This window comes from Pantherophis guttatus, chromosome 4 (assembly GCF_059756535.1).
Source record: "Pantherophis guttatus breed Tessera chromosome 4, ASM5975653v1, whole genome shotgun sequence".
In the NCBI taxonomy this organism is placed as follows: domain Eukaryota; kingdom Metazoa; phylum Chordata; class Lepidosauria; order Squamata; family Colubridae; genus Pantherophis; species Pantherophis guttatus.
The window spans coordinates 57,942,567-57,968,331 of NC_142066.1; the positions used below are offsets into that span (position 1 = coordinate 57,942,567).

At 36.4% G+C, this 25,765-nt stretch overlaps 1 protein-coding gene across 7 annotated transcripts in view; it reads right to left on the reverse strand.

Annotated features, from left to right (window-relative positions):
• Positions 1 to 13,994, reverse strand: part of INTS10 (integrator complex subunit 10) — a 51,363-nt gene extending 37,369 nt beyond the window's left edge. Inside the window, exons 1-7 of one of the 7 annotated variants that reach the window (XM_034416078.3) lie at positions 13,552 to 13,994; positions 11,997 to 12,064; positions 11,565 to 11,668; positions 6,776 to 6,915; positions 5,864 to 5,945; positions 4,242 to 4,382; positions 570 to 741 (exon numbers count right to left, since the gene is read on the reverse strand). In XM_034416078.3, coding sequence (XP_034271969.1) covers positions 570 to 741; positions 4,242 to 4,382; positions 5,864 to 5,945; positions 6,776 to 6,915; positions 11,565 to 11,668; positions 11,997 to 12,064; positions 13,552 to 13,707 — 863 coding nt within the window. In that variant the 5' untranslated portion in view covers positions 13,708 to 13,994. The remainder of the gene's footprint in view (positions 1 to 569; positions 742 to 4,241; positions 4,383 to 5,863; positions 5,946 to 6,775; positions 6,916 to 11,564; positions 11,669 to 11,996; positions 12,065 to 13,551) is intronic. The other 6 variants (XM_034416075.3, XM_087892224.1, XM_087892225.1 and 3 more) reach the window with 6 other exon arrangements.
• Between the last annotated feature and the right edge of the window lie 11,771 nt (positions 13,995 to 25,765).

Consider the following 25,765-nt stretch of genomic DNA (forward strand, 5'->3'; position numbering starts at 1 on the left):
TGTGTCATCTTTGGGCTTCAGTCTGACATGTACTGACTGTAATGAATATATCACTGAGAAACACTGCAAAGTTGAAAAAATGGGCTATTATTTTTATATTCAAGTAATCCTCAATTTATGTCTACAATTGAGTCCAAAATTTCTCTTGATAACTGAGAATGTTGTTAAGTAAATTTTGCCCTATTTCATGACTTTTCTTGCCATAGTTCTTAATAATTACTGGAATTATTTAATTAGTATATGATTGTTAAGTGAATCTGGCTTTCCCATTGATTTTGCTTGTAAGAACAGAATTGGAGATCACATTACCTTGGAACACAGCAACATAAACACAAATAAGCTGACAAATGTCTAAATTTGATCACATGTTCAAGGGGAGGCTGCCATGGTCCTAAGTGTGAAAAACGGTCCTAAATCAATTTTTTCCAGTGCTGTTGTAACTTAGAATGTTCACTAAATAAAATGTTATAAGTCAAGGGCCAGTTGTACTGTTCTGCCAAGAAGAATCAGGACAAAGTTCATCAAATAGTCAATCAGATATATTTTAAGAAATTAACAATTTATCAAACCTTCTTGCCACGTCCATCTGCCATTCACATCTCACACCTACTATGGACAGTATTTTGAATATTCTTTCCCAAGGATCTGTAATCTGGCATGATTTCTCAGTGAGACCTTCAATAATATATTTCTGAGCATTTCGTTTATTAGGGGACACAAGATCAGACGTGTCCTGTGTTCCTAGAAATGAATAAAATCAATTATTAAAAATTAGCCCAACACCCCAAACAACTTTTAGTTCCTACTCTAGCAATGTATATTTATATGAAATACTAATGATGTGCTCCAATGTTTGTTAAGACCAAATGATTGCCCATATTTTAAAAATGATTGTTTTAATGATTGTTTTTATATTTTGGTTTCATTTTATTGTCATCTGCCAGAGTAACTTCTGGTGAGAAGGGCAGCTACATAGATTTAATAAATAAATAAATCCAATATCAAGACAAACATGGGGGGGGGACCCACTAAATTCTATAAACATTTTTATCTTTAATCCTTGAAATCCATAAAGATTTGATTTCTCTATGTGCATTCTTAATTGTGATTTTCATTAATTTAGCTCTGTTATTCTTTGTGCCCCTAAGAAATCTGTTCTTAAAGGCATGGTGTTTTTTTTGTCAATAATTGTTTGAATTATCCATTATAAAACACCTTACTGTATAGGCAAGGAAATCTACATATTATAATTAGCAATAGCCCTCTCTAAGCTGTTTACAGAGTCAGCATATTGCCCCCAACAGTCTGGGTCCTCAATTTCATCTCTTTATTTTCTCAATTCCTCTTTCCTTTCCTTTGCTATCTTCTCTGTTATGTTTAAATTACAAACCTCTTGAAGCAGAAATTCATTTCTTTATACATAAATATACAGAGTAATAAAAATCTAGAGATTTTAGACCAATTTTGTTCTGAAAGTATCTCAAAAAAAAATCTAGTTTTTTTACATTACTTGGTTATAATAAATCTAATATCTTATTTTGCTTTTAGACAACAGTGATAATTTTTCAAAAGAATGCAATGTTCTGATTGCATCATAATTGTAGTTTCTAGTTTTAATACTAGAAACTACAATTATAAGGGGGTGGAAAGGAGAAATTAAAAGATTAAAAAATTTTAAAAATTAAAAACAACTTTTTCCCTTATGCCATCCATCATTCAAACTAGACTGTGACGTTTTTCTGTGTCATATATATATATATATATATATATATATATATATATATATATATATATGTATGCATGCATAATGGTTCTTTTGAGAGCTGAATGCAATGAAATTTCATTTTAATGTATGCTGATTAATGAACATTTAAAATGACAATATTCTATTCTATTTCTATTTCATGATGACTCCCACTCTGTAGAACATCATCCCCATGGAGATAAGATTGGCCTCCACTTTGAAACTTTTTCACAAGACCCTGAAGGTCAGGTTTTGCCAACACTCTGGGGACCCCAGAGTGGGATGAAGCCTATCAAGTGGCTTATTTGATTGATATTGTTGCCAGAGGACTGAGGTTTATTGCTTTTCATTGTTTTTATACTGGGTTTTAATATTCGTTAAGTCGCTCAGACTCACCAAGACTGGGCAGCAATATAAATTTTCTTAAAATAGAAAATGAAGTATATAAAAGAACCCCATGATAAATCACAATTCCCAAATTTACATTTTCATTGTTGCTATGAATCACCAGAAAGAGAACTTACTGTATTTTTCGGAGTATAAGACGCACCTTTTTACCCCCCAAAAGGGGGTGAAAATTTAGGTGCGTCTTATACACCGAATGTAGCCCTGCCCACCCACTGGCCCCCACCCTTTGGCCTGTGCCTCACAGCAGTTACCTCCTTGCAAGCAAACAGCAAGAAAAAACAGCTCCTTTCAGCTTCAGCACAGATTAATTAGCACAAGTTGATTAGATTGGCCTCCCGACTCTCAGCAGCTCTGCTGCTTGCTGCAAAGAGTGCTGGAGCAGATTTTTTTTCCCTAGCTATGCTGAAAAACAAAACTGAAAGTAAAGCAGGCTCTTTTCTGCAACGTGGCAAAATGAGGCAGAGGGAGATTTCTTTTTCCTTTTCCTCATCAAAAAAGGTAGGTGCAAACAATGGGAAATTTAGGGCAAAAGAGGAGAGTTCAAGATTTTAAAACAGAAAAGAAAAAAAGGCAAAAATAAAAATGGGGAGGGAGAAAAAGAAAAAGAAATGAAAGAGAAAGATGTTATACATATTTAGAATTGAAATATGAATAGTAGTAAGAAATAAATGGGAAATCATGATTGTAAAAATGAAATGAATAATAATTGGAATATTTTTCTATATGGGCAAAACTTTGCGTTATTGGGAGAGTTTAAGATGTGAAAATGAGTAACATAAGGGGAAAGCTCTATTTAACTAGGGAATTGTAATAACTGAGATATTATTAATTGTATATTGTGTTGGAAGCAGAAATGGCTAAGTTGTGGTTTGGAGGAATATATGGGGAAAATTATTTGGTCTATTATTATTGGTAAATATAATTAATTGATTTGTAAGAAATTGGATTGCATGGAAATAATTGGAATATTCATGTTCATATTGATTAATATATAAATAAAGTAGTTATATAACTAATTGATTTATATGAAAATGTTGAATTTGTATTAAACAACTGTAATATTACATAATTAACCAATGTGAGGATGGATATAAAAATAGATGACAATGGGAAGGGGTATAATATAGAATAGAAGGAAAAATTGAATTTGATTAAGATTAGAGATGAGGTAATATTGGTTTTTTTAAAAAAATAGATGAGGAATAAATATGGCAAAAAGGAAATATAGAAATTGTAAATTTAATTGAAATGACGAAACATTGTTTAAATTTGTGAACCACCAAATAATCTCTTCAAAAAAAATACATTGTATGTTTATATGTGTGTTTGTCTAAAAAATAAAAAAAAACTTTTAAAAAAATAACCAAAAAAGGTAGGTGCGTCTTATACTCCGGTGCATCTTATACTCCGAAAAATACGGTAACTTGAAATTCAGATGCTGTAGAATCCTAGATATTATCTTAGCCTGCTGTGGAAACAGTATCATACATAAGCCACAATATAGTTTGTTTCTTTGAGTGACATATAGATAGTCCTTGGTTAAGAATAATTCATTCAGTGACTGCTTAAAATTATGGTGGTGCTAAATAAATGGTATTTGCAACCGGTTCTGAAGTTACAGCCATTGCAGCCGCCGCCACCCAGTCATGTGATCAAAATTTGGGATCTTGGTAGCCTGACTGAACTTACAACTGCAGGGGAGCTTCAATTCCCTTCACCCACTTTTATTCCCCCCCACAAAAAAAATCTCTGCCCTTTTGGTCATCCTGCACAGCAGTACATGCCAGTAAATGCCCAAGTCTTGAGTAGTCTCAGCCAGCTGCCACTGCCCTCAGGCATCTACCTCAGCCCAAGTGCTGTCACTGCTGCTAGCCACCATCTTGTGCTCTATCAGTCTGCTGCTAGCCACCATCTTATGCTCTATCAGTCCTTCCTGAATTATGTAAACATGGCAATACTGCTTCATTAAAGATTTTAAGATTCTTGAATAATATTCATATGCTGTATGAACCAAGCCAGTTTTGATATATATTAATTTCTCTACTTTTCCATTTTTACTTTATTAGTGCATTTTGCCCTAGTATTTTACCTGGATATTGGTTTTCTGTCGGTGATGATCTAGTCACATAATTAATATAAAATTCTGCAGCTTTATTCAGATACTTGTATAACGGAGTGGAAGGAAGTCGTACATCAGGGTTGTTAATTATTAAGGGCAGAACATCACAAACTAAAAATGATAATGGAATCAAATTAAATTTGTCAGTTTCCTGCATCATGTCATTATTTAACAAAGCAATATCTATATTCCTTAAGCAAGGTATCTGCAATTCATTTAAAATAAAGTCCTACTAACAATAGCTAAAACTAATAGCTTATTTAAATTAAGCAACAAATGGACACTCTCTTCCTTAGGAAGAAGAAAATGATTTTTCAGATGTTCTCCTTCTGAAATGTTCATTTATGTTTGGAATTAGCCATTCAGAATGATTGAGAGTAGAGTGGTTTACAACGTCAATAAATCAATCAACTGCATTTTTAACATTACTGATAGTCCTAAACTTACAACAGCAATTGGGACTGGAATTTTTGTTGCTAAATAATGTCATACAACAAAATCACATTGCTTAGCAACAGCAATCCCTATAATCCCAATATTATATATCATTATATTATATAATAACCAAATCCCATGATCATTAGGTGAGGCTACTGGCTTCTCACAACCAAAGTTAGTGAGGAAGCCAGAAGGAAATTGCAACTCCCTGGCCTGCAGGCAGGTGAGGGAAGGAGGGAAAGATTGGGCAGGAATGGGTTGGGGAGGGCACACAAGAGTACAAGGGAGAATCAAGATGATGTGTAAGGATGTACGAGAAGCATGGTGCAGAACAGGAAGGGTGTGAGGGGATGTGTGAAAGCACAGATCAGAGAAAGTGTGCAAGAGGTACAATGCAGATCAGAAAGGGTGTGACTGGTCGTGAGAAGTACAGCATGAGGATACATGAGGGTGCAAGGGAGTGCACAAGAGACACAGCATGGGTTGGGGAGAGTATGCAAGAGGCATGGCGTAAGTCAGGCCTGAGGGGATGAGTGAGAGCCGAGAAGGGCTATGGAGGTTGTGCAAGTGCTGAAGATTTACTCCAACAATTTGTGACCTTCCTTGCTGGCTTCCCCACTTATTTTCAGAAAGTGCAAATATGTTGTCAAACTGTAGAGCACAATCATGTGACCATAGGAATGCTGGGACAGCCAGAACACCAATGACCAGTTGTAACCACCATTTGTTCAGTGCTGTCATAACTTCAGTTGCTGAATAAACATTATAAATTAAGATCTACCTGTAGAATTTCGTTCAACGTGGGTTTTTTTTAACTACAAATATGTCAGGATCATTATTCCCTGTTCCCATAGAGCTCATAATACAAAAAAGAATAGGAGGAGCTTCAAATATAAAGAGTAAACTGAAATGCCCTTATTATTCCCCATTTCCCAAATTGTTCTAAATATTTAAATAATATTCACCATGCCTATTTTACTTTTCATTCCAACTTCACTGTCAGCTGACAAACCAAAGGAAAAAGATGACATAAATAAATTTTAATTTACTTATACAACTCATATATAAGCATATATTTTAAAGATTTTACAACTATGATTATCACAACCTCCAATGCATAAAACAAAATTTTTGGAACAAAATTATATTCTTACCAAATAATTTTCTAAAGCAATTAACAGGTGATTCTTGATCTTCAATATTTTCTGCTTCTAACAATGTTTCCCCAAGGCCCACCTTTGCAAAATTTAAAGAAAATCAAATTTGTTTCTTCTTCCTTATACATGTTTTACAGATTGTTTGCAACATATTACACAAATAAAGCCGACAATTCTTTCCTCAATACTTCAAAACCTACAGCTATTTAACATGCTATGGCCAGCACAATCAAAAATACAAGTAGTCCTTAATTATGAGCACAATTGGGACCAGAATTTTGGTTGCTAAGAAAGACAATTGTTAAATGAGTTATGCCTAATTTTATGAGCTTTTTTGCCATGGTTGTTAAATGAATCACTTTAGTTGTTATGTGAATCACATGGTCACTAAGCAAATCCAGCTTCCCCTATTGACTCTGCTTGTTTGAAATTATTCAGGAAGATCGTAAATAATGATCACGTAGCCCCAAATTACTGCAATCACCACAAATACATGCCAGTTGCCAAGCACTCAGATTTCAATCATGTGACCTTGGAGATGCTGCAACGACTGTCACTTTTTTCAGTGCTGTTGTAACTTTGAATGGTTGTAAGTTAAGGACTACCTGTATTTGCATAAACAAGTTGAGGACTTCTTACTTTCAAAGGAAAAAGGAAAAAATATGCACACAAAACTACATTATCATCTCAATTAAGCTTTTGGACAATAACTTTTTATTAGGAAATAAGCCAAACTTCATGCTCCCAATATTGAATATTGCTGCTAGAAATTGCCGTTATTTCTATCCTATCTATCTGTACTTTCATCTACCACATTGATTCTAAATACACACATTTGTTTTGTGAAGCTTTACAATATTTTAAAGAAATAATATGCAAGTATTTAGCATATAATCTTCATCCTCTTACCCCATGCTGAACCACAGTCTCAGGAAAACGCCGTAAAAGCAAAAGTAACATTTCTGCCCGTTCTAAAGTATTGAAACACTGTTCTGTAGCTTTTAATAACATTTCACACTGAACTCGGCCAGGAAGAGTTTCAAATAAACCTAAAAGGACAGCAATATTGAATTAATGTTTTTAAAAGATAGGATACAGGAAAAAAATGGAAACTGAAAGTATGGTGTGAAGATAGGAGAAAAAGATATAAAAAGCTAAGGAAGAGCTTAGACACATTAGCTCAAGTATTTTGTCCAAAGAGAAATCTTTTTCTAGATTTATTTATGTATTTATCATATTTATAGCTGTCCATCTTGCAGAAAAATGGCACACAATAAAATTGTAAAATTAAAATATTAAAACAAATAAAACTTTAAAATATGTCAGCAACATTATAAAGCAAGTTAGTAGAAAAAATTATGTTAAAAACAATGCAACCATCTCATTAGATCACAATTTCTTTTTTATCCCTAAGCTCCTGAGACAGCCATGTTTTCTGGGACTTCCAGAAGATTATCAAGGATAGAGCCAATCTCACCTGGTGGGAGGAGAATAATGTTCCATGGGGCAGGCACCAGGGCAGAAAAAGCAAATCTCCTGGATACCACCAGATGAAACTCTTTTCTAGATAAAACTCACAGCATATCTCTTCTGACAAACTTGATGGGGTTGGCAAATGTAATCAGGTGGAGAAAGTCCCTCAAATAATAATAGAAAGGGCTTAAAAGGTCAAAAACAGTACCTTAAATTAGACCTGGAAGCAAACTGGCAACCAAATACAGCTTGCAGAGCAGAAGTGTAACGTGTCCTATTCACTGCAGCATTCTGCACCACTTGAATCTTCTGGATAGTCTTCAAACTATCTATATTACTACTACTACATTATAACCACATTAGTTTACCCAAGAGGTGACCAAAGCATGAGTGAACTGAGAGCCTTCCAGAAGAGCAATTAGATGATCAAAGGTCTGGAGACTAAAACATATGAAAAATGGCTGCAGAATTTGGGTTTGGCTAATCTAAAGAAAAGAAGAACTAGGGGTAACATGATAGCAGTATTCCAGTATTTCAGTGGTTGCCACAAAGAAGAGGAGGTCAAATTATTCTCTAAAGAACTGGAGGACAGGACAAGAAACAACGGTTAGAAACTAATCAAGGAGAGAAACAACCTGGAATTAGGGAGAAACTTTCTAACAGTGAGGACAATTAACCAGTGGAACAGCTTGCCTCCATAAATAGTGAGCACTCCATCACCGGATGTTTTTAAGAAGAGTCTAGACCAATGATGGCTAACCTTTTTGCTGTCATATGCCAAAAGTGGGGAGAGCACGGGGGGGGGGGGGGTCACGCACGTGCATGCCGACACCCATAATTCAATGCACCCCCCCCCCACTTTTGTCACGATGGGCCTGGAAGGCCTGTTTTTCGCTCTTCCCAGGCTCCAGAGCCTTTCTAGGAGCCTGGGGAGGGCGAAAACGGCCTTCCCCACTCCCCCGGAGGCCCTCCAGAGGCCGGAAATGGCCCATTTCCCAACTTCCAGTGGGCCCGGAAGGCCTGAAAATCAGCTGGCCAGATGCACATGCGTGCCAGAGCTGAGCTAGGGCAACGCTCGTGTGCCCACTGATATGGCTTTGCGTGTCACCTGTGGCACGCGTGCCATAAGTTCGCCATCACGGGTCTAGACCATGGGTGTCGATTTCATTGAGGAGCACATCAAGGTTGTGTTTGACTTTGGGGAGCTGGGGTAGGCATGGCCAGCTTGACGTCACTCATGTCAGGGGCACCTGTAGTGGCCCCAGCATTCTGACAGCAAAAACGGGCTCATGAGTTTTATTTTTAGCTGCGATGGCCTCCTACAACGCTCTGCCAGTGAAAACGGAGCTCGGGAGGGCCGCATGCAGCCCTTCCAAGCTCTGTTTTCACTGGCAGAGGCACTACGGGCCAGTACTTCACTGTTTCCAGGGCAGCCCCGCAGGCTACATCTAAACACCCAGGGGCCAAATCTGGTCCCCGGGCCTTGAGTTTGACACCCCTGATCTAGACAGTCACTTATCTGAAAATAGTATAGGTTCTCCTACTGGAGCATGGGGCTGGACTAAAAGATCTCCAATATCCTTTCCAGCTCATTCATTCGATTTTATTCTAGTTCAGGAACAGACACAACTGGTGCATAGCTTGAAACTGTACAAAAGCCCTCTTAGTCATATCTGACACCTGCTGTTTGAGCAGAATTCTCAAGCCTACAAAGTATCTGTTTAGAGCACTGCAATCCCATCTAATATGAAAGATGACACAGGCCTGAATCAGAAGATCCCAAAACCTATCCTCCAAACCCAGACCCCACTCAGTCGTCAAAGTTCAGCTGCAGCCATTTGTTTGTTTATTAAATTTGTATATCACCTTTCCCATTTCAGAGACTCTGACTGGTTTACAACAACGGTTTCCCATTCAGGATGCAAAAGGAACTTAAGCAGGATATCAATAGTATTGCTAGAGGCAGATTTATAGTTGTCATCAACTATAAATCTATAAATATCATCAGCATACTGATATTTCACCTCATGGTGACAGATGATCTCGCCCAACAGCTTCATATAGATGTTGAACAGAAGAGTAGAGAACATCAAACCCTGAAGTGCCCCACATTGCCATTGAAATGGGAAAATCAGATCAGTTGTGTAATCAGTTATGTGTCAGGTCCCAGATGATCTGGTACAGGCCCATGGCTGCCAATTTGACACCCCTGACTTAGAGGATAACATGTCTGAGATTGCTAAACCACTACATCTGAAGTAAATTAATTATCTTTTGTTCCATCAATCCACAAATAAACCAAATGGGAGGAATACAGGAAAAATTCCAACTTTCTGGCTGACTAGTCCATTAAATATTCTAATAGTTCAGGTTGAGGATGGAACACAGGAGAGGTAGAATGGATTTGATAGTCTCATAAGCATCACTGTGACTTTGTCAAAACAAGGTAGTTATTTGGGGTTTTCCCTGATGTTGCTCTCATTGATCTGCTTCATATTGTGGAAATCGGGTAAAAACAGTCATTTCATCTCCCTGTTCCCTTTTACATCAAAAAAGGAGAAATTTAGGATATAGATATTTGACATGATTATTTTCTAAGTCATGAAATATAGTTATTTCTTACAGTATTTCTTAGATCATGGAATACAAAATACTTTCAATTGAAATAAACTAATATCTCATTGGGGAAAAAAACCTCTGCTTTATGAGTGGTATAAATAAAAATGTGCTTTTTAATTATATTGTGCATTTTCATTTATCATCTCTTCCAGAAGAGAATCAGCTGAATTCCTACTTAGTCCTATCAATGGGAAAGAGCTTTAGAAAAAACAATCTGAAGAGCATAAGGTAGAAATCAGTATCTGATTTAAAGAAAAGTATGGCTAAAATACAACCACAATATTTGTCCTGCATCTAAGAAGAAACTCCACATAATATAGAGACTTACTTCAAGTAAGTATTGTAAGGGATTGCATTGTAAGAGTTTTTAATAAGATACAGACAACTGTCTTGAATGCATTTGAGTCAATATAAAAGAGGAAAAAATGACATTGCCATAAGTGTGTATTATAGGCCACCCAACCAAACAGAGGAAATAGATAAACTTTTCTGCATCAAGTGGAAGATCAAACAGGTTCCTGACAAACCTAGGAGAAAACTTTGTCTCCCAAAAAGTAGAGAAGGGAACTAGGGGATCAGTCATATTGGACTTAATTCTCATTGACAGAAATGAAATGACAGAATGTGTTGAAACTACAAGAACTGGGGGGTGGGGTGGGGGGTTGATCATGCAATATTGAAGTTCAACATTATGCAAGTACATGCAATAGAACAAAGTCAAACTAGAGTCTTGGACTTTAAAAGAGCTAATTTCAATAAACTTAGAAAAAGTTTGGGAAGGATTCCATGGATGAGAATCCTAAAGAGGAAAACAACTCAAGAAGCTTGGGGAATTTTGAAAAGTGAGATTATAAAATTCTAGTCTAGCACAATAACAATGAAGAAAAATAACAGCTCTCAAAAAAAAAACCCCCGCATGGCTGCATAAAAAACTCTCTGATAAATTGAAAGACAAAAAGGACATGTATAAAAAGTGGAAATAGGAGCACATAACTAGGGCAGAATATCAGCAAATAGGAGTTTGCAAAAATGAAATGAGGAAAGCTAAGGCTCAAAATGAACTAAGGCTTGCCACAAAAGTCAAAAATAACAAAAAAAGCTTCTTTCAAAATGTAAAAAATAAGAAAAAAGTCAAGGAAAAGATTGGTCCATTACTGGGAGAAAGTGGCACGAAGGTGACAAGCAATAAGGAGAAAGCAGAATTACTTAATTCATTTTTTGTTTTCATCTTTACACAAAAGCTAACAGTCCAACCTATCAAAAAAAAGTACCATAAAAAACAGATTAGGAAACCAAGTTAAACTAGGCAAGAAAATGGTAAGTGAGCACTTGTCCACCCTAGACAAGTTCAAATCACTAGGACCAGATGGATTATACTCCAAGGTTCTGAAGTAACGTGCAGACGTGATGTCAGAGTCACTGAACTATATCTTTCAAAGATCCTGGAGTACAAGGGAACTACCAAAGGGCTGGAAAAGAGCTGATGTAGTTCTCATCTTCAAAAAAACCCATCACCTTATTCCTCAAAGCTTCCTATAAATCAAGTTCATTAAAACACCAGTAAACACCATTCTCCAAGGAATTTAAGTCTAGAAGAAATTTATACCTTTTAAAAACTCTGTTTGCTTATCCTGTGAATCATTACGAAGTGCTGATGTGATAATACTAATCTCCCGCCATACCACTGGTTGCTCTGGAAAATTTACAAACCTGAAATAAAGAATAGGGGAGAAGAGAAATTTCTTCTTGAAATCACTAAGAACAGCTGAAATTTTGTTATGAAAAGCATGCTATTAAAGTGAAAAGGTTTTGCCAAACTGGTCAAATTAACAGCAGTACAAGTTATACTACAGAACAGCAAAAAATAAATAAATAAATAAAATTGGCTATTCAAAGGATCAATGCTCAAAAACTGACAAGTAAAAAAAAAGGACAATATGAACATTCATTGGTTAAGGGATAAAAAAGAGGAAAGTTAGAAACCAAATAGCTTATTTATTCAGTAAATAGCTTAAAAATCCAGTAAAATACATCTTACATGTCATATAACAATCTGCCTGCTGATGCTGTTCGTTCTGCATTCTTCTCAATGGAGTACATCTCATACTAGAAAACAAGAAAGAAGAGTGCGAAGAGACAAAAACATTCCTACACTGAGCATCTTGGTATTGCAAATTTTCTACCTTACCATAACTAAAATGAGAAAAAAATTAAGAACAGAACCATTAACAATAAATAAACATTAATAGAGCCATCAATTCCATCATATTAAAATTATGGTATTCTACAAGTTTCACTGTTCATTTCCCCAAAGTTTCTCAATTACTATGAATTGGATCTTATCCAACTGTTTTATGAAATTACTGGAAAACATTAACTGAATTAAATAGGATGGTCAAAGGTTGATGCTTGCAAATTTTATTATGGAAGCCTACCTCCTTTATATTATAATATTTTTTCCAGAAGGCCTTCTTTCAAAATAAGTTTATGAAAGGCAACCCCTTTTTCATCACATTCTTTATGTATTAAATTCAGGTCATGGCTGTAAATATCTTCATTTTATATGATACTTGATTCCCTAATTTAGGTTTAAATAGTATTAGTTGTCAGGAGGAATTATGTGCAGGTACTCTTCTGGAACCTTAATCCCTTTCTGGCAAAGATCACAATCATCAGCTCTTGTTTAGACCACAATCCAAAAGGGTTTAACTAACTCTTCTCATTCATTTTTTTTAACTATTCTCCCTGAGGGAATAGATTTCAGCAGGAAAGTGACATCAAAACAATCTAAGGAAGAGGACTTCTCTGTTATTGAAAAGGAGTTCAGGCCATTCCTTTATTAATGTAGTGAGTGCCAGTGTACAAAAGGTTAGAGCAGAACTGGAGAAATTTTAAAGGTTCTTCTCCCTAGCTAACTTTAAACACTATTCTGCAGGCATTATCTCAGTGTGGCTGATGTTTTGGGAGAATGAAAAAAAAAAAAGGAGGGGGGGAGAGAGGAGATTCATTGGTCCATGCAAGGTGAAAGACAGGAGACAAAATATTAAAAGTTCTTCAGGATGACTACATTTTCCAGTTCATATTTTAACAATAATACCAATGAATTAGTTTACAAGAGTTTAAAATCTACCTTCAATGTCTTCCAATCCTGCACCACAGAAGAAAAGGAGAGGGGGCAACCAGTTGCTCTTCCTAGTTCAGGAAGCACGAATATTTAAATAATGAAAGCAATAATCTGGCAATCCGTTTCCCCACAAAGATTCAATTCTGAAGGGGTATGAATTGGGTGGGCTTTTTTAAATTATTTCTACGTGAAGCAGAGGAAAAACACCAAACAATATAAATAATACAATCCTGGATTTCTCCACTAAAGTCCTTTTAAAAGGAGAACCTTTTGTAAAACGTTCAACGTTATCCCTTCGCACAAGGAAAAGAGCCTCCCGTCAAAGGCAACGAAGATGCTGCCTGCAGATGCGAAGGATAAAGTTCCCTGGAAAGCGGCAGGTCAGAGGCGGCGGAGCTCGGCTGAAGCGAAGCACCGGAAAACAAGTAAAAAGGCGGCATTACGAACATCAGACTCACAACCAACCAACCTGAATGTTGAAGTCGGCAGGATAGAGGCTCCGCGCGGTGATAAGCCAAGCCTTGGCGGCCCACAGGTCTCCCTGAACGAGTTCCCGGGCTCGCTTCACCAAAAACTCACAATCGCCCAACGCCGACATTTTGCAGGCCTTTAAAACTGCGCGCATGCGTACATACGGCCCAGTTTTTTTAAAAAAATCGAGCCTATTTAGTTCCTAGAACGAATGAAGTCGAAGAACAATTCTACGCATGCTCAATATCTGAAGTTACGCGGGTTTTTCTTTTATGGACGGAGTAAATTTCATTTGGATTGAATATTGGATTTCCGTAGCATGACCCTTTCAGGTTACTGTACAAATCACTCTTTGTTCCTTGCAATATATTTCGCAGGCGGAGTAGTACTGTTCACTGCTGGTAGCTCTGAAGGTATTCCCTGGATATTTGTAGCTAAATTGTAACCTCTCCCTCAAGCACCATGCGCTTGGTTAAACTGTAAATGAAGTTTTCGAGGGACTTTTAAAAAGTAAAATATTTATTAAAATAAGGAAAGATTTAGAGTTGAGTTTGTGAGTCTTCCACTAGATTTTGGCAACACAGGTAATCTGCTGTCTAATCATAGCTACATTGACGTTCTAAATCTTTTCACTCTTAATGTACTCATTTGCTACTTACAACATGTTTCCAAAACGCGACGATAACTTTAAAGTAAACGCATTTTGTACTATTTGTGATCATACTATGTGACAATTTACAGGCAATTCCTGCGTTTTAAATGAGGTAATACATTCAGTCAAAGTAGCTAATTTGCTTCAGAGAAAATCAGACCGTTTAGCAAGACAGTGGTAATATTTTCTTCCTCCGTTCATTTCTGATACAGTATAATCCAAAACAGGAATGATATTGCCTGTGAAGATCTAGATCTTCACATGCAATCATGAATTGGCTTCACAGGGCTTCATGAATTGAGGTGGAAAAAAATACTTTTACTAACCTCTAATAATTGAAATGTAACATTTCATTTATTAATAATGTAGACAGTGAAATAATGTATGACCTCAAGACTCCAAATGTTTGTTAACCTTAATAAATCTCATTAGCTAGAATTAGCTTATATTAAAAAGTATCGTATACTAAAACTCATTGGTCTAATGGGTTGATGTTTATATAATCATTATATTATATACTTGTAATTTTAAACTTTTTATAATTGTGTTTCAATTTTCTATTTCAATCTGTAATACAATCCACATCTACGGCATGTATTTTATTTTTTGCATCTTTTTTCCTTCCATTTTGTATTAACTAAATACAAAAACAATAAAAACACTACACACAATTATAAAAGAAGACAAATATGCTGAAGAAGAAACAAAAAGGACATATATTCACAAGCATACCCTATTTCCCCCAAAATAAGACATCTTCTGATAATAAGCCCAATTGGGCTTTTGAGTGCATGACAATAAGGCCAAGCCCTTATTTCAGGGTTCAAACAAATATAAGACAGGGTCTTATTTTGGGGGAGACAGGGTATATAAGGTTGCACCAGGGGTGAAATGCTACCAGTTCACACTGGTTCAGGCAAACCGGTAGCAGCAGCGGCACATGGTTCGGTGAACTGGTAGTGGCGGCAGCACAAAGCTCCACCCACTCGCCCGAGCATCGTTAAGTCCTGGTTTTAATTTGATTTAAATCATGATTTAATTATTATTATTATGTTCCATTGCTTGTGTTTGCATTCAGTCTGAATTCCAGTATGACATGTCACTCTCACCCAAAGTTCCTGGTATTTCAATTCCCTCTATTACTTCTTTTCTGTTCATGAATTAAGTCCAGCATGGCTGTCCCTCTAGTTCCCTCTTTTACTTTTTGGACAACAAAGTGGTCAGCTAGGTTGGTCAGGAACCTATTCAATTTCTTACTTGGTGAAGAATTAGTCTTCCACTTGATGTCAGGGTAATTGAAGCCCCCATCTACTTGATGTCAGGGTAAATGAGCCCCCCCCCCTATTATTGTAATGTGTCTTCCTACATATATTTGTTAATTGGTTAGCAAACAGTACATCTATTTTTTCTGCTTAGTTGGGTGGCCTGTAGTATACACCTATGGCAATGTCATTCTTTTTTTCTCTTATATTGACTATGCATTCTAGGAGGTTTTCATCTTTGACTTCGTGCATTTCTATAGCAATATAGTGGTTTTTACATATAGTGCAACTCCTCCTCTTTTATGGGGTCTGGTTTTTTTGAACAATTTGTATCCTTCTATCAATATGTTCCAGTCATGGTTTTAATCCCAGCAAGTATCAGTAATTAAAACTATATCATATCTACTCTCATGTATTAATAATTTAAGTTCACCCTGTTTGCTCCCCAAACTTCAAGCATTTGTATCTCTGTGTCTGACTCTAGGTATGCTTCCTATGTCTCCTAGTTGGTGTTTGAGTTTGTCTTTCTTCGCGTCGCTGCTTATTCCATTATTTGATTTATTTTGATTTATTTTGGATCAATAACAGCAGTCTTGACTCTAATGTAGCCAGAGATTGTCTTGTCTCAATTTGCTTTGCTTCATCTTATTGACTGCTAGTGTATATTTGGCAGAATAGGACAACTCTCTCTGGCCAGTTGGCCACAGTGTGATGTTCTAATCTAGACCCTATTTGGAGATAACTATGGTATACTAACTCAGAAATAAATAACAGAAATAAAGAAATAATTATCAATGTGCTTTGTTCTGCCTAATTTTACATAAGGTACTTGACATCCTTTTTATTTGGAAGCAAATATATTTGGGAGCTCTTTTTCTTATTGTAATTTGAAAATTGACTAAGCACTTTTTTACAGTGTAAAAAGCAAATTTCTGTATTACTTAGGTTAAAAATAAATACTTAGATTTATTTCTGAGAACATAACTGGAAGGTAGTACTGCTGATTGCCCTGAGATGCATGCCTAGGAATTCAGAAATTTCTAGAGCTGAAAAGAGCACCATTAATATGTGAAAAGAAAAAGCAAGGAGGAGGGAGTAAGCTTCCTTCCAGTCAGTGGAAAGAATATGTCAAATTCATATTGGAAAGATACCTTCAGCCAGGGCTGGACAGTTTAACAACTCAATTCCCTGTTCTGATTTGCACACTGAACTCTTTGACAGTACAGAGAAATACCTCTCCCTCCCCCTTCTCATTTCCTTTGAAACTTGCCTCGGGCATTTGAAACTTGTGGGATTCTGCTCCCCCTTCTCCATAAATAGCAGGTTTATGTGATAATGTTCCTTTTGACCATTTCGTTCCGTGAAGCTTTTTTTTTTTCTTTTTCTTGTTTTCCCTGTTCTAAATTGGAAATAGGCTATTTTTTATTGCAGATTCAGATCACTAACAGTCCTATGCCTTAACAAGTATGACATTTTGCAACCTAGGGACAATTTAGCAGTACTCAAATAGTACAGAGGGTGAGAAGTTGTCTTTAGTGTGGTTTAAAAAGAGAAAGATTTCCATGATTTCCAGAGTGACTTATGGAAGATAATAAATTATTCTTATTTTGGAACAACATGGAACAAAGTCACCACTTGTGAATTCTGGGAAAATAGCATGGGCCAACACAGATGATTGTATTCATGGTACCTGCTGGCAATTATGTAAGTAACTTAGAATTTTAAAAATTAATTTTAATTCTTCTAGAAAATTTAGTATTTTGCATGTGTGCTGTTATGTATTTTGTTAACAACTATTACAGAAGATGAACATTTCTAACATTTTTCCTTTTTGGCTTCCTAATTAAAACGATGCCAAAATTTCCAACACAGAAAATATAATTCACTTATAACTGAGGAGTATTTATTCCCTTTTAAAAATATCATTAAGTTAAAATCAACTAAATATTTTTTTAAGAAACCTGTATTTCAATTAAAGATCCTTTCAGGGGAAATATGCACACTTATTCAGAACCGAATTTCATGAATCCAGTGATTTTGGAACAGTTGCTTAAAATTTAATGTTATTGTCTACACTACAGAAAAGGCTTCAAACTGTATAGATTTTTAAAACCCATTGCAAATTGAGCATACCTTTTTGATGAATGGAATTTGGAGATTCAAGAAGATAATCAATGATAACAAAAATATTTTCAATTTTCGTTCAATGTGTGCATTGCATCAAGTGCATTTTTACTAAGCATGTATAGCTGTTTCCAGTACTATTGAGAATATAATGCATGACTTACATAATATTAGAATTGGCTCATTATATCACCTCCAGTTTCCATAATTTTGTACATGCTTTTTGCATTTCAGCTACTTATAATATGATTGATTTTATAGTTACGAGAGAAACATAATTAGATAACTATGTTATCTCCTATTTTGCAGAATAAAAACAAGTTTTCTTCATTTTATTGCTTGTTTGATGTAAGGGGAAAAATCTGGGTGTGGTAAGCATATAGGTAAAATATATAAGAGTAATGGGTTAAAATAAAGGTTGATGTTTTGTATAGAATGAATCACAATTTGTCTAGGTTTTACAGAGAATTAATGATTAAGGTATATATGCTTGATTTTAACAAAAATGCAACTGCACTTCTTGACTTGATTAAAATCATATATTCTTAACTATTACAGACTGATTCAACTTAACACTATTTAAGTGTTAACTTAATTTAACAGTATTTTACACAATTTGTATTTGGTTCTTGATTATAAATGTATATATAATTAAGAAGTTGGATTAGTACCAAGTTCTAGTTCACTTTTAACCACATATGTGCACAGGCAAATCTTGGGGCAGTCACTTTCTCTGGATCCAACCTACTTCACAGGATTTTTTTGTGGGGAAAAGTAAAAAGAAGGGGGTTCTTTCTATACCACCTAAGGCTTCTGAAGGAAAGAGTGGGATAAAACAAATCTAACAATGATTAAAATATCTGAAATATTGGCAAAATAAATGAGAGACAGTGTGATGTTAACATGTGAGTCTATGACAGCCTAGACCAAAGAAAAGCTGCCAGAAATCCTGTAGGACTGCTGTGAAGATTATTCTATTCTAGTGTAGTTGGATAAAGTTACTCACACTTGCTTGGATTTGAAATGCAGCTGTACAGGTTCTGTGTAAGTTACCTGAGGCATAGTCATGCCCAGTTACCTGGGGAGAGTTCAGAAGTGTTGATCCTGATGAAATGGACAGGGTCCTCAGAGCTTTGAGCTTGCCCAACTGGATCTTAGATCCCTATCCCTTTTTATGCCTTAAGGTATCCTAGCATAGGGCAAGTGGTTGGGTCCGTGTATTTGTGAATGCTTTTCAGCGGGAGGGGTGATTGCATCCTTGTGGAAGGAGGTGGTTATCGTCCCCTTCCTTAAGAGATCATCACTAGACCCAATAAATCTGAACAATTTTGATCCAGTTTCCAACCTTGACTTTTTAAGGAAGGTTGTTGAGATGTAAATGCTTTACAACTACAGAGGGCCCTCGAAAAAACGAATTAACTGAACCATTTTCAGTCAAGATTTACACATTTTTATAGCACTGAGACAGAATTGATTGCTCCTGTTGAATGACTTTTAGCAGACTCGAGATGGAGGCTGTGCACTGGCCCTCCTTGATTTTTCAGTTGTTTTCTTTTTTATATATAATAATTTTTATTAAAGTTTAAAAATACAAAGATAAAAACTAATACAAAAGAAAAATATAAAAAATGAAAGGTACAGAGAAAAGAGGGGAACAAATATAAGACAAAAATAAGATATATAAGAAATATATCAAAATTGCTTCCTACTTCATCAAGACGAGTACAATAAATATATATGTTGTGTATATTAATCTTAAACAAGTTAATCAATGTCATATTCTTTTCTTTCCTTTGGTTTGGTTTAGTTTACTTTACTTTATTCTCATTGCACATGGTACAACAAAATTAAATGCTGTCTTCAGTGTACATAATAACTATAAAAATAAAAACACAAACATACATTCTTTACATTCTATATAATTGAAATTGAAAACCCGCTATTGCACTATATCGTAGAATTCAATATGCTATAGTGCAATATCTGGTTTTCAATTTCAATTATACTTTACACAGTAACATATTGTTTTCTCTAAAAATACAATAAAAATATCTTAAAGCATTTCTTTTCTTTCCTGCATCATTAAAACTTATTCAAGAAAAAACATGTATTGATGTTTATTCCTTTTAAGTAATGTCCAAATGTTTATTTCTTTTCATTCTCTCTTTATCTTTTTTTAAGAACTCTTTCATAAGTATAATATATCTTTTATAAATCCAAACCCAGAAAGTTATCCAAGTCAGTCTTCTGAATTGAAATCCACAGATCCAAATCATTCTTCTGATTTATTATTTGTTTCTCTCTTTTAGCTATTAAAACATCAGCCAGTTTCATGTGTAAGTCCCATCTATGTCACTGTCATTCTTGTAGCCTGACTTTTTAAATACAAAACAGACTGATTCTCAGTTGTATCCTCCATCTCCGTTTTAAATTCAATTGTACAGTAGTAGTCAATCTTAAGAAAAAGTTCTGAATCTATTGTTGCCAAATATTCTTGAATTCGTCCAGTTAACTTCTCTCCATTCCTCATTAGTCGGTTTCTTCATTAATTATCTGTAGTTTTTCTTGTTGCCTCTCGTAGCCAGCTTTCAGAGTCTCCTCTTATCATATTTTTCTCTGTAATCTACAACATTTTCCTAAGGAATAATTTTTTACATTTAGATGCAAAATTTTCATATATATATATATATATATTAATAGGATTTTAAACAAGCCGTAGGAAGGATTCTTATAATCAGTTCCTAAATCTTATTTGTGGTCAATCTGGCCTGTTAGACTGCTTATAATGTTCCAATATCAATGTTCTAATTACCTTTTTGCTGCTTATTTCCAAATTTAAAAAAAAAATCTTTTAAATTCTTAAAGTTGCATGAAACTTCTTTCACTGAGGAAAGTAGAAGAATCAATCAGTATAATGAAACTTGACTTCCATATTTAAAAGCAATTTATAAGCCATTTCCAGAAGTGATTGAGAGAAAGAAGTAGGTGATCCCAGGATCCCTTTGAAGGTTCTGAACTGGCAAACCTGGATAGAGCTGATTCTCCAAGTCTCAGAACTCTAAACCGTTTTACAGTCTCATCATGGGGAGCATCTGCTTGGAGCACTGTGGGCAATTCCAGGTACTCCCCTGTTTCCAGAAAGGAATTTCAAGGCACTAGTCCATTCCTCTGACCCTTGTTCGTTGCTTTCCTGGAAATCAATCTCTCAATAGCTTTCACTGAGAGATCACCAATTATCATTGTATCCTTCTGAGCAGGCTCAGGGGATTGGGAATGGAAGATGTGTTGTGCTATGTCTCTTTCCTCCAGGGCTGGTGGAAGAGGTCAAGCCCGAGGTTACCCCTGCCTATGTTTTTTCCCACTCCTATGTAACATCTACATGAAATTTTTGGCCAAGGTCATAAGCAGGCATAGTGTGTGATATCAATTGTCAGGGTTCCAAGTAATAGATCCATTGCGAGCAAAAACTCCGAGGCAGGTGAATTCCTCAAAGAATGGCTTTATTGGAAATATCAAATTGGCACATACCTGGTGAAAACCAACTCTGAGGGGCCCCTTGGTTTTCACCTAATTAAAAGTAAAAGTTTTTCCCTCAACCCCAAACAATCAGTCACATGGCCCAATCAATGCAGTGTCCGCTGGTCTGGTGATATCACTCCTCCTTCCTCTGGCCAGGTGTGAGAACGTCCTTGGTTCCCAAGAGAAAGTATTTTATTTTGACTACACAACCCCAACTATCTTCAATTGCCCCTCCCTATCCCTCGCTTCAGTGTGGCAACACTGAAGCTCCAAGATGGCTTCGGCCAGATCAGCTTCAGGGTTGACATAAATTTTCTGATAATAGACCTGGCTGTTTCTTAAGGCCTTTGGGTCAGGTGGGCAGATGAATTCTCCTGTTATAGATGTCTTTTTTTCTATTAGTGCAGTTATTGTTTATCTCCGGGCACCCTGAGTTACATGTGGTGTGAGTTTTTCTCCATATTAATCCTTGTAAGCCCCCAGAGTAATTTGTATGAGATGGTCAGCTACACAAATCAATTAAAATTAATAAAACATAATCTGAGACCATTCTGATACAAAATACTTAGAAATGGGCTCTTAACTGAAAGTTTCAATATCAACTGCATCTACTTCCACTTTAGCAGTTTGCTATAATCCAAAACCACATTTGTCTAACATTTATAAAGCACAAAGAGCTATTTTATGATACTGATTTTTTTCAGAAGAAAAGTATTTTAACATTTAAAATAAAAATTGAGATTTTTAACATTAAAATAACTTGAAACAGAATGCCAGGTCTAACATTTGATTTGATTCTGCCTGAGTCTAAGTGACTTTGGGTGGCTCACAATATACCAAACAAGATAAACAATAAACAATAAATCAAGAGACATCGTATAACAAATCCAAACTATTTCAAAAAGTTAGAAAATTCATACAGACTGCTTTTGAAGAAAATAGAAAAACTGCAGTTGGTGCAGAATGCAATTGGTGCAGAATATTATGGCTAGCAAATCAGTGAATTGGTTTCTGCATATACAGAAACATGGAGGGAAATATGCAGAAGCTGTTACAGAACCAAATGGTTGAAGTATTCCTTAAATTCTGGGAAATAGTATTAGGAAGATCCTTGCAATGACCTCTCTCTGACTGACTTAAGATATAAGAGGGAGAGAAGGAAAAACACAATCAGTCTTGCAAGATTCTAATATTACTGCATAGCTCAATAAAACCTGGTTCTAGCCTTTTTGTGGAGTCTGTTTCCTAACAACCTTGAACAACTAACATTGCATTGGCAACAAGACAAGACATTTTATTTATAGATCAGCTCAAAAGCAGTAAGAAATAAAGTGAAATAAAAACTATAGTATAAGCCAGTAATTATAAAACTGGTGTAGTCAAGATATAACAAATCCTGCAGTAACAGAAAACTCAACCATTTGATGCACTCGCTTCCAATTAGCTTCGAATCCAACTCAAAGGGCTTGCTAAAAGCTTCAATGGAATCTGTCCAGTCCATAAATTCAAGCAGAGAAATTGCTGAAGGATCTGTTCCATGATAGCTCAAGGAAATATTGGCCCAAAAGCAATCTCTCTCCATAGAAGCCCCTTGTTTTGAAACACTTTGCTTCCAGATTTGTATCAGGTATCATTAAATTCATTAAAATAATCCTATTTCAGTGGTCTGATGGCTCCGCAGTTAAAGACACTGAGTTTGTGATTTGGAAAGCTGACAGACTGAGTTCGAGACCTGAGCATCGTGTGATGAGCTGAGTTCCTGCTATTTGCCCCAGATCCTCCCGACCTAACAGTTTGAAAGCATCCCAATGTGAGTAGATAAATAGGTACCACTTGAGTGGGAAGACAACAGCATTCTGGGTGCCTTTGTATGACAGAAGGGAGCCAGCATTGTCTTCAGACAATGCTGGCTCCCTTAGCTAAGAAATAGAGGTGAGCACTGCCCTCTAGAGTCACACACAACAGGAGAAACCTTTACTTTTATTTCAGCACTGACTAATTCTTAGTTGTCTGTTTGACTCTTTGATACTGGGCTGTCTTCTTTTTATTCTCTTGATGTTGACCCACATATGTTTTATTTTTAACTGGTAAATTTCCCAGAGTTTTTAGAGTTAGAGTTTTTTAAAATAAGGGTCTAAGACTCTTAAGAGGAGAATGTTTCCATTGAACATTATTGTTCTCCATGCCATATGAACAAAGTTTTTAACTCTAATAATAATTATTTTTTATTAATTTTATTAATTAATTTTATTAATTAAATGTAAAAATATTATAGAGGGCCAAAGAGAATGCTCTTATATAATTCTCTGTAGTCAGAAAGTAGTCACATCAGAAAGATGATGTGATGATATGTATGCATCATCTTGGTAGGAAAAGGGGGAAAGCTGCCACCTAGGAAACAATCAGGCAAGCCCCATTGGAAAGAATTTGCCCTAATTGGTTCAAACAATTAAAAGTGGCAACAGGAATATGTATCTTCAGATTTGCAAGATTGATGTCAGCCCTATCAGATAAACCAAACAGGAAACAGAGCTAGGTAAGCTAATTTTATTTTATTGTAAATCTACATTAACAAAATCGTACTTATTTACGAAGGAGATTACCTTTTATCCATGACCTTTTATTTGACTGCAAAATGAACTCTGCCTGCAAAATTAACCATATTATGAGAAACACGACAAACAGATCTCCAGACTTATGATAAATAATGAATCATTGTTCTATATTCTACTGTTCAGATCTTCAATTATCACTATAGTTATAGAGAATACAGTAGTGAACTTAATCTTCTAAATTTAAATGAATTTAATTTTCTAAAAACCCTAACTTTATGTTAGATAATATTGAAACAGTGTACTTGAAGCAAACAGTGTTCTTGAAGCAAAGTGGCTCTGAGGCCACTTTCAGCAGCTTGTCTCCTCTGGCCTCTTCACTCTGCAGTTCAGTCTCTCCTCCAGATCCCTGATGGGGGAAGGAGAGGAATCCCCTCCTTATGCTCATCTTCCTCTCTCCTTTCTGCCACCATATGGTCAGGCCCCACTTTTCTAGCCAGGACATCTCCAGGATCACTTCCTCCATCATTTTTGGCACAATTATGAACCAGATGATCTCCCAGTGCTTACCTATCTCCAATCGCACGTGTTTGGTCAGGTGCGTTGTGGGGGAGCCTCCTATTAGGGACCCGTCCATCTGCTCGACTGGGGCAGCTTCCTCATATTCCTAGTTTCAGCACTGTGAACAAGTTCGTTAAGCATCAGGTGCAACCCATGTCTATGAGTGCCTTCATTTCTCCCTGGGCTTCCGATTTGGGAGCTATATGATGCTTGCCAGAACAGAGAAGGGATAGACAACTCCACTTACCATTGAGTTGCCCTGTCCCTTGTCTTCACTCTCATAAGGGGCCGGCTGCTGGTCCCCCTCGGTAGGATTTCCTCCCTCTCGCTATGAGGGAAGGAGAACTCTACAGCCTGGTGTGCTGCGCTCGACCTTTTTCTTCCCTTTCATTGCAGGTGGAAGTGGGAGATCCCCCTCTTGATGGGGGAGTGGGTGCCAAGCATTCAGCAGCCCTTTGGCCCTGCTGGCCACACTGGAAGCATAGGATGGCTCCACAGGCTGGGGTGACATGGGGAGTGGCCGCCAGAGCAGATGCAAACCTTCATCCCAGCAGGCCCTGTTCTTGGCTTCTCTCCAGTTCCACCTCCATCACTGCGACCTTCCCTTAGTCTTCTCTGTTATCCCAAAGTGATCAGGTAGGCAGCCAGGGCTCAGGACCTCAGAGGATTTGTTTGCTAGTTAAAGCTTGAGAAATGAGAACAGATTTACTGTCAAGGTTCTGACTGACAAACCTAAATCAATCAGCACTCCGAGACTTTCGGTTTCTCAAAAAAACTGCTTTATTGAGTACATCATTTCGGCACAGATGATCTTAAAACCTCTGGCTATTTCCTATACTTTCAGCACAATTAAAGATTAGATAGCTTCCTCCCTCCTTGCCACATGTCATGTCATGTCCAATTAGATGTTCTGGCGTCTCCTTGGTAACGTCCTCCAGTCTCTGGCCAGCACCTGTTGGGATGATCTTGGTTCCCATGAGATAGAAAGTTGTTGACATCTGGTCTGACATTCCAACTGACTGATCAGACCATGTAAAATTGACACTGGATTTTATTATAGATTTTTTTTGGTTATTTATTATTTTATACTAGAATTTTTAAGTATGTATATATGTATGTATACACACACACACACACACACACACACACACACACACACTGAGTGCTTTTATTTGTTCTGGTTTCTGGTTTAAGACTGTAATAATAAATTGGTAGTGGTGGTGATCTGACATTCCAAAGCTCCCTGTGTCAAGCTGAGAAACAGAGAAAATTGGCTGTGATGGGCCCAATCCATTTCGAAGTTCACATGACCTCTCTTGCAGGAGCTGCATTAGCTGCCAGTTACCTTCTAGGTCCAATTCAAAGTTCTAGCAGTCACTTTTAAAGCCTACATGACTTGGGATCAGATTATTTGAAGGGCTGTCTTTTCTCACTCATATCAACATGGCCTGTGGTGAAATGTAAAATTTGTTACTACCGATTCTGTGGGCATGGCTTTGGGGAGGAGGGGGTGTAATGTGACTGGGTGGGCGTGGCCAACTT